This window comes from Aegilops tauschii, chromosome 1 (assembly GCF_002575655.3).
Source record: "Aegilops tauschii subsp. strangulata cultivar AL8/78 chromosome 1, Aet v6.0, whole genome shotgun sequence".
NCBI classification, from domain to species: Eukaryota; Viridiplantae; Streptophyta; class Magnoliopsida; order Poales; family Poaceae; genus Aegilops; species Aegilops tauschii.
The window spans coordinates 64566908-64576815 of NC_053035.3; the positions used below are offsets into that span (position 1 = coordinate 64566908).

The 9908-nt window shown below is 43.9% G+C and overlaps 1 protein-coding gene across 1 annotated transcript; it reads left to right on the forward strand.

Annotated features, from left to right (window-relative positions):
* Positions 1-372: 372 nt before the first annotated feature.
* On the forward strand, positions 373-7264 carry LOC109763803 (homeobox protein knotted-1-like 10). The gene is made up of 5 exons (XM_020322669.4): positions 373-1155; positions 1283-1402; positions 1508-1649; positions 6432-6685; positions 6768-7264. The coding sequence occupies exons 1-5, from the start codon at positions 949-951 to the stop codon at positions 6963-6965; spliced, it is 921 nt and encodes a 306-aa protein (XP_020178258.1). The 5' UTR covers positions 373-948; the 3' UTR covers positions 6966-7264.
* The last annotated feature ends 2644 nt before the right edge of the window (positions 7265-9908 follow it).

A 9908-nucleotide genomic window follows, 5' to 3' on the forward strand; every position in this document is an offset into this window, starting at 1 on the left:
TTTTTAAAAAATACATTAGAATCTCTCATTCATCTCCTCTCTAGTCGATATGTTGATACAATAGTAAGTATGCTCCATGGAGTAGAGACACGGCAACTGACACATGTCGCGTGCACAATTTTACTTTCAAAGTGGGAGACGTTATACTTGCCAAAAGGAAAATAACACTCCTAAGAGGTTAAAATTGGGAAATTACACAAGTCCTAGCAAGGGCATCCCTAAGATTTCAGTCTCCAACAAGGACCCCCATGCAAACGGACTACTACTCATCGATTGCCCTATGAGGCTATGCGGCTATGCGGCTACGCCCCTACCCCTCTCTCTCATCATCAGGAAAAGTCTATTTTTTTTGAAAAGAAAGAAAGCCTCAACTCTCAAAACACCCGCACATATTATTTTTTCCACGGGAAAGAGAAAAAGAAAACACCTAACGATAAAACTTTACCAAGGATTGCTCCAAGCAGCAGCTCGTCCTTCCCTTTTCCCAATCTCGCAGCTTCCATCTCTCTGACTCCTCCATCCTCCCGAAGCCGAAGCCTGCCCAGTGCCCACCCCCCATGTCTCCCGCTGCTACCGCCGAGATCACAACCGCCCTGCTCCTCTGCACCAGCAGCAGCATCGGAAGCAGCACAAGCTGCAGTGCAGACGGTTGCTGATTTCCCCGTAATCAAGCTCCCTTCCTTGCCTTTTTCTTCATCTTCTTCCTCCTCTCCTTCCTGGAAGGTATACCGTACCCCAAGAATCGCGCAAAGGACCACCCCTCTTCTTCCTCCAGAATCCAGCTGCTGCTGCTGCTGCTGCTAGTGGTAGTAACCAACTGAGCGCTTCTTGATCTGTTCTGGTGTCCGTGTACATGGAGATGCGATGGGTGCGGAGGTAGCTGCGCTGTGCTGAGTAGTAGGTGAGCAGTGAGCTGCAGCTAGCGGCGAGCGCGGGGGAAGGAGATCGATGGAGGATCTGTACAGCATCCACCCGGGGATCTCGCGCGGCGGCGAGGGCGGCGCGGCCTGCAGCGAGGCGTCGGGGGTCGCCGGCGGGGCCAGCTCTCCTCCGCCGCCTCCGCCGCCTGCGGATCTGACGGAGCTGATGAAGGCGCAGATCGCCGGGCACCCCCGCTACCCCTCCCTCCTCTCCGCGTACATCGAATGCCGCAAGGTCCGTCCGTGTCCAGCTCCAGCTCCATTTTGCATGCTGTAGTCCTCTAGTAGCTAGAGCTAGCTAGCTCGCTCAGCGCCGCTCATCGTCAGAAATTAATTGCCACGTTTGATTCTTGATTTGTCAGGTGGGCGCACCGCCGGAGGTGGCCGCGCTGTTGGAGGAGATCGGACAGCCGGAGAGGCGCGGCGGAGGCGCCACAGCCGCCGGGGAGATTGGCCTCGACCCCGAGCTCGACGAGTTCATGGTAGGTACAACCAGTCCAAGGCAGCTCGCTCCACTAATCCTGGCGCGCTAGCTCTTGCTTGTTATTACATGTGGAGATGACAACGCGGCTCGCGCGCGCATGCAGGAGGCCTACTGCCGGCTGCTGTCGCGGTACAAGGAGGAGCTGTCCCGGCCGTTGGACGAGGCCGCCTCCTTCCTCACCACCATCCGCTCGCAGCTCACTAATCTCTGCGGCGGCGGCGCCACCGCCACCTCGCCGCACTCCGGTATATAATTTACATGCATCCATGCATTGCATCTCGGGCCTTGATTTTCTCCGGCTAGCCTCTGCAGCCTTGGATTCGTTCGCCATTGTTGTGTTGTGTCATGTGTGTGAAAGTGTCTGATGCTTTGTGTGTGAATGTGGCTTTGATGATGAATGCGTGCGTGCGTGCGTATGTGCGTTCTTGATAGGTCAAATCGTGTCCATGCAAATGGGGCGCAGGTGTGTCAGGCTACGGGGCCGGAAGAGTAAAGCTTTGGTGGTGCTCGTGTAGGGTTTTGTCCAAGGTTCCATCGTCCTTGCAGCTCCAGCCTACCTATGCATGCATGCTTCTCTCTCTATATCTCTCTCTAGATCCTTCTCTCTCTCTCTCTCTAGAGACTAGTGAGGCAGGAGTAGCTACTAGCCTGCTATATGTAGACTTTGCAGGTCGGGCCGGTGATGGAACTTGAGAGAGAGCTGGGATGGGATGGCTTTGGAAAAAGAAAAGAATCTTGCTCTTGCATGCTGGTTAATCACTGGTGCCCAATGGTGGAGCTTTTCTTCTTGTTGTTGCTGTGGGGGCAAGTGAAGATTAATTTTGCTGTGGCTAGTATTTTTATTTCTTCATGCTAGATATGATGCCTTGGTTGAATTTGTTAATTTAAGTAAGTATTGTTTGTTTTTAGTTTTTGTAGTTTGAGGCATTAATTTTTCTAACGAAATCTCATTTGAAGATAATGGGCTTGAGATTTCGTCGGATGCGTGTTACACTTACGGTTAGTACATATAAGTATCTTGTAATTGCAGTTTCGTTAGGAGTAGGATTTTAGGTCCATCTCTTGTTTAAGAACTTGACTGATTGAAGATCAGCAAGGCTATATATCGAGCTGTTTCTGCTTGGAGCAATTGTTTCTTAAGCCATTCTGCATCCGCAAATCCATCGAAAAAGTTTTGTCATAACCACACATGTTTTTGCAAAACAATTTGTAAGAAACATTTTAAAGCATGCATAGACATACACTTTTTTTACATAACATATGACAAACCTAAGGTTTTCAAGTTTGCAGTGGTGCTGACAAACTCGGTCCACTCGACATCCAACGCGTGCATGGCAGCTTGTTAGCATTGATATTCTGCAAATAACCAAAGTGCAAGTTATGTCGAATGCGTACATTTGTAGATATCATAGTTATGTGAAATACGTGCTCTCAAAAGTGTAGCTTTGTCTTGTAATATTGGCAAGAACAAAAGGGGTTTTCAGGAAGTACTTGTCTTTCTATCATGAACAGCTGAGTTTGGAGTGGTGAAAACACACAAAGTTTTGGGAACATCATATGTTTAATAAAGTCAAAAGGACATTTTTTTTCACTGTGATGGCTGGGACATAGTAAACATGTGATTGGTGTTGCATATACCACCTATGTAACAGTAGTTCTTGTGGCCAAAACAGTTCCTCTTTTGTTTTTCCTGCCTTCTAGTGTATTTGGTACAATGCCAAGTGGCAACTAGATATGTACTGGGTACTACAAAGGAGCATGAAACATGATCATTAAGTATCTAGTAAATTTCCTAGTTCCCTATCAATATACCACTTATTCTCTCATTAATGAGATAATTTGAACGAAACAGTCGGAAGTTGGTCTGTGTGCATGTTAAATCATTTTTTTTATTTTTTAGAAAAGGAGGACGACCCCCGGCCTCTGCATCTGGACGATGCATACGGCCAATTTATTAATTATTCACACAAGACCTTACAGAGTTATACAACAATAAGCCTAAAGCCACCAAACTAAGCAACATCTGTCGCTATCCCTATCCAGTTGATGTAGGGGCGCTGAAAGTCTTGGCCTAATACCAAACAGACCTCGCAGCCAAACCTAACATCTAAGACTTAGGTCCCAACCAGGACGCCTGCCGGGTATGGGCACCCATCAGTCTGGCGTGCTTCTCAACCAGGACGCCTGCCGGGTATGAGGCCGCCGCAGCCACCTGCCACCAATCCATCTTCAGAGCTGTACTGCTGCATCAACCTTGCCCGGTCTAACTGCCGCCGACGCCACCACGACGCCAGGCAGCGTCACCCTCCTGCGCGAGTCCTTCTCCGCTCATCAGGCGCCGAGTCTCCACTGCGCCACGCCGCCGAGATCCGCCGTCATCAATGGAGCAGAGGAAACACCGCTCCTCCTCTTGTCCGCTCAACCTTGCACGTTAAATCATTAACTCCATACATGTTGAGCTTGGTCATGCGTAGGCTGTTTCCCTAATTAAGGTTGCAAATCATTGAGAAATTGGATTATTTAGTACGCATAACGGAAATGCATGTCGACCTTAAGTCATTCGTTGGAACTTTATGTGACTATACATCATACTTAATAGATTAGCAATTCTTAAGTGCAAATACATGCCACTTTGTTAGGTCACATGTATAAAGTATCGACGGAGTAACAATTCTTAACGGAGTAACAATTTATGACCGAGTTAATGATTCTTTCGATAAAGAAGACCGAGTTAATGATACCATATGCAACTAGATTAGCAATTCTTAAGTACAAATACATGTATTTGGTTTTCGGTCTAGTTAGGTCACATGTATGAATTATCACTAAATAGCAGACTATATTCACGATAGTTTAAACATTACCGTAAGCGCTCACATGCTAGTCCTTAAGAATCCATAGGTATGGTCAGTTTGCTCGGGTTCAACAAAGGTACTGGTGCGTCTATTCTAATTTTATTTATATTTGTTTTTTCCATGATTATTCTGCACAAGTGAGGTTGAGATGATCTATCTGTAAGATAGAAATGGACAGAATTCCCAGAAGCAATTGTTTATGCGTAATTTGTGCGCTTAACATAAGATTCGAATTTATGTTTTCATTCCCCATATATTTTGACTTTCTTAATTGAGCCTGTCATGTTGTAGTGTGCCCCTTCCATCAATTCTGTCATTCTAATTTTCATTACAGGAAAGGTAGCCTCTCTACCCATTTCATTAAGGTAGAAAATATCAAAAATGAGAAATGGTCATTTTCATGATGGCAAGAAAATATAAGAGAATTAATAAACAGAAAAAAGACTAAGCCACATTTCCGGTGTGAGAGCCAACCCACTCTGGTTAATGTTCTCAGAGATAAGCTATATCGAGCATGATAAGGGAGGTCTCTTTAAGGGTTCACCTATTTCGCTCCTTCCACACATTCCACAACACATAAATCTTCACTTCGGTGAAGCGGCTGCAGAAGGCTTTATCGCGGTTAAGGGTAGTTTTGTTCCACCAATGCTCCAAAGAGAAGTCATGCGTCAGCCCTTAGGGGATAGACAGCCAAGTCAATATGATTCCCCAAACTCCACGAGTTAATAGGCATTCACGCGCACAAGGTGCTCATTGGTCTAGAACCCTGTGAAACAAAGCCTGCAAACCTCGTCATGTGGCGAAACTCAGATGGCATGGCGATGTGGGAAATGATGTTAGCATGATCAACTAGGTGTGTCGTCACTTTAAAATGTCACATTGCAACGCACAATATGCATTTACTTATGGTACTATTTGAACACAAATTTTAAGCCTCCAATAGATATTTCACAGGAAAATGCCCTATTGTTAGAATTTTGAAATATGCACAACTAAATTTTTAAAAGATATTGTGTAGATAGATTAATTTCATCCAAATATTCTTATTTATTACTCCCTCCATCCCAAAATAAGTGTCTGAAGGTTAGTACAACTTAGTACTGGACGGAGGGAGTACTCGAGTACATGACCTGCGTACACGAGTACATGACCTGCCAATTGAAAACATATTCTTTTTATCCAATAATGTTCATTACACCAATCAAGCAGGAAAAAACCCGGAGAATAAGCAGTAAACATCTATTTATTACGGCTCAAAACATATAGCTGTTGGAATTACATATAACCATATAGGTAATGTCACCTAGCATAATTGTTCCATTTTTGTGTCCTTCCTAGACCTTTTATTTTATTATGACGTGAGTAAGCCTAGATAGTTTGAAAATGCTTCTTTTCTTTCTGACTATGCAAAGCCTTGAGGTCTTAGCTGAAGATCCAACATGTACTACAAACTCCGTTCCTAAATATATATAGTTGCATCCATAGCAAGAAAGGTTGAAGAGTTTTTTTTCTGATGCCTGGTTTTAGAAGGTACAACTTGTACTACTGAAACTCAACTCACAATACAAAAGAGCCATTTGCTTACATAGAACTTGATTGCAGCACAGGAAGTGTTTCCTAACGAGGCAACAGCTGTAGGGATAGCTCCATGAAAACTCGGTCACGGCGAAAAGGTGCTTAAATAGTCTCTGTTTCCTGGAGCACAAACTAAACTAGTCAGCTTGGCACTAGCAATTCTTCATTCGTATAGGGTTCGACAGATAAAGTGGCATGCTTTTCATCTTATTTTCTTAGATGCATTAGGTGTTGCAGAACACATTGACCTTTAGATAATACAGACTAATACTTGTCACTAACCAATCGGGCATAGCACATCCTCATGGAGAAATTTTCAGGTCTGAATTTCCTTTGGTCATGTATTCCTGAGACATTTTTCAGAAGTTTTTCTGTCTGCAGCTTCCCAAATTGTTGTTTGTCAAGTGTCCAACAGCACCTTGGGTTTGATTATCTGCTTATTGATGTTGTCTTGTTCTGCTTCTGAAGTAGTAGTACCTCTTTCCAGTCCAAGCCTGGATCTCCTATATACTGTAGCACAGACATGCAACCTGATCCTGACACAACACATTACTCTGTCTAACCCGTGTCTGATTTCCATTGTGTCAATAATGCAAGATGAAATGGTGGGGTCGTCGGAGGACGAGCCGTGCTCGGGGGACGCCGACGGGTCCGACGCCGGCATGCAAGAGCACAGCTCCCGCCTGGCTGACCACGAGCTCAAGGAGATGCTGCTCAAGAAGTACAGCGGCTGCCTCAGCCGCCTCCGGTCCGAGTTCCTGAAGAAGAGGAAGAAAGGGAAGCTGCCCAAGGACGCTCGGCTTGCTCTCATGGACTGGTGGAACACACACTACCGCTGGCCTTACCCCACGGTAAATGAGATCTCCAACCCAGCTGCATCATCAGCCTTGATCGCCGATCATCATTCATAGATGGAGACTGTGATGTTTGCAGGAAGAGGACAAGGTGAGGCTCGCCGCGATGACGGGGCTTGACCCGAAGCAGATCAACAACTGGTTCATCAACCAGAGGAAGCGGCACTGGAAGCCGTCGGAGGACATGCGGTTCGCGCTCATGGAGGGCGTCACCGGAGGAGGGGGGTCCTCTTCCGGCACGACACTCTACTTCGACACGGGCACGATCGGGCCATGAGATGGATGGATGATTGGCCATAAAGCTTATTGGCTCTATTGCACACAGACACGGTGGTTGTGTGATTAGTAGCAAGGGAGGGAGGGATGATGAATGGATGATATCAGATACTAAAGATTTATTAATCAAATGGATGAATAGCCCCCATGACCATTTCGTCGAAATTATTGTGTATATGTATGGGCGCTGTAATCAGCTGGCTGAAATGTGATGGTGTACAAGCGAAATTTCAGGTGACCTGTAAAAACTTTGCTCAAGCTACTACCACAATAGCTAATTAATTAATCTGATTGTTTGTATCCCCAGCGGTTGCCCTGTGAAGTCCCTCTCGATATGAAGTAGTAGTCTGTTGGAAAATTAGGCAAATTTATGATTAATTCTAGTGAATTAATTCATGATTAAAACGTTATTAGCATGCATAGCTCTAGTATACTAGATGAACAGAAGGACACAACTATCATAATTAGAGACATGATGACATGATCAGATTACAACGCACATACTGATTGTTCGTACATGAAGTAGCCGACTACTTCATCTACGAACCTACCAGTCGAAGCAGACGTTGGTGATGATGGCGCCTGACAATAGTACTACTTTGTGCATTTTCAAACCAAATCAAAAAATCATAATGAAAATAAATCTAACCGAACCAAATTTATGGTTGACGGTTTTCAATACAGCAAGGGTTAATCGAATTAAAATATATGTTTATATTTCTTGAGCGACGAACAAACAAGCAGTCGAGCACGTGAGCTTTTCTTGCTTGCATTGTCCAACATCCACATGACCAAACACAATCTTATATACACCTTACATCTGCTCTTCGCCAACTTAGTCAAGGTGGCGTTAAAGTTGCTACCGTTGTTCGTATACACTGACTTATGAATGATAGTACAACATAAAAAATTAAAAGTAGTTGTGATCTGCTCACTCAGACCCAAGAAAAAGTAATGGGCAGATCAATGGCCCAAAAGAACTTGTAACATAGTCATTTTTCTTGTGCAGGACTCATATTCCCTGCTAAGCATGTCCATTTTTCTTATAACGTTGTTATTTTTCTCTAAAAAATGCTAATCACGTCCATAAACAACACAAAGTATGCATTGCACATTTGCATGCATGACCAATCATCAAGGCATGAATTCATGCATATATATTTATACATAGTTATATACTAATTGTATAGAAAAGTATGTTACTTCCAACTTCGTGTCAACTTTGGTTATTATGGTATATACAGAAACCATACCGAGATAATTCAAGATATACCAAAACAGAACCATATTTTAATCTCATACCATATTTACCGAAGTATCATTACCATACAAACCCAAAAACTATATAAACCCGAATCATATAAAACGAATAAACTAAATGCACAGTCTTTTTTTTGAGGGAAAAACTAAATGCACAGAGTCAGTAGTAGCGAACTGGTACGCAACACACAACTTGTTCGTAATGATGGGCTAGCCCATCTAAGGGCCTTAAGCGTTTCGGAGGATCCTCCAGGTTTGGGAAGGTTCCAAAAGCTTATGGGCCTGGGTTTTTCTTGTAGATTTTAGGCGGTTTTTGTTTGTTTTCCCCATTTATCTCTACTTCTTTCCACTTTTTCACTCGGTCGGGTTCTTTTTTCATCCCATTTTCTTCGCTCTTTTCCTTTATTTTTTATTAAAAAAACATAGTGAGCATTTTCCAAATTTCAGGCCTTTTGAATTTATGAATACTCTTTTATTTAGCAGGAATTTTCAAAATTTATGGTTTTTTCTGCATATACATGATTGTTTTAGAAAAAATCACGAATTTTAAAATTTGTGAACTTTTTTTAGTTTACGAGCATTGATTTTTTCCAATTTCCGAATCTTTTGTTCAAATCCGCAAATATGTTTTCGAATTTGTGTTTTTTGTATAACTTTAACATTTTGTCAAATTCACATTTTTTTTAATTTGTGAATTTTTTTCAAATACTCACACATTCTTTTGTTTCGTAAATATTTATTAAAATTTTGTACTTTTGTTAAATTTGGGAACTTTTTCATTGGTGAACCCGACCGTAATAGAAAAACGAGTAAAAAGCGAGCCAAGGAGAGCGGGCGAGTGAGGCGCTTGGCCCACTGACTATGCACGAGTGCTGGCGGATGACCTGGCGCTTGAAGCGCCAAATAGGCTCTCCCGAGCTAAACTTGGGTTTCAAGCTAGAATTCAGCCTGAACTACAGTACCTGGTTTTGAACCCATCAACAGGGAAATTAAGCCTTTTTATTTGGGGAAGGACTTCATGGCTTCAAATAATAGTCTCGCGAGGTTCTGAACACCGGCGGGTCGGCCCAGGCGTGGGCTCGTCCTATCTTCGGCCAAGCGCCGAGCTAGACTCTCGGGCCCATTTGACCACGTATACTAGGCAAGTAGGGATCATCTTAGGGGCCGAGGGTGGAGAGGGGTCACATTCTCGATCATCCCAGAGCTAGGGTTTTCATCTATAAGCATCTCCCTTCTCTCTGCTACTAGGCCATGAGCGTGTAATCCAAGAAACAGATCTTTTTTATCGCTGGTGAGCACTCGAGCAATACAACCACCAAAAGGAGGAGTCTCATGCCATACCATGTTGATCCTTAATTACCTCCTCCGGGAGGATCTGAACCTTGGTAAACTCCCTTCTTGCACCTTACCATGTTGATTCGCCACTTGCATGCCTCTCCGATCAAATACATTGTCGGTTATGAAATACCGATAGTTGGTGCCCAAGGTATGAGTTGTACGCAAGGATCCTTTGAGTTTACTAGATGACAAGTTGCGCCAATGGCGCAAAGGCCAAGAGTAAGCCATGTATTGAAAGAGTGTACATTAATATTATTCGGGCACATATCTTGAGCTCCTTGTGGTTCTTGCTCTGTTTCCACTTGAGCAATCCCTCTCTGCCTCCCAAACCTTCACTGATGCCTGC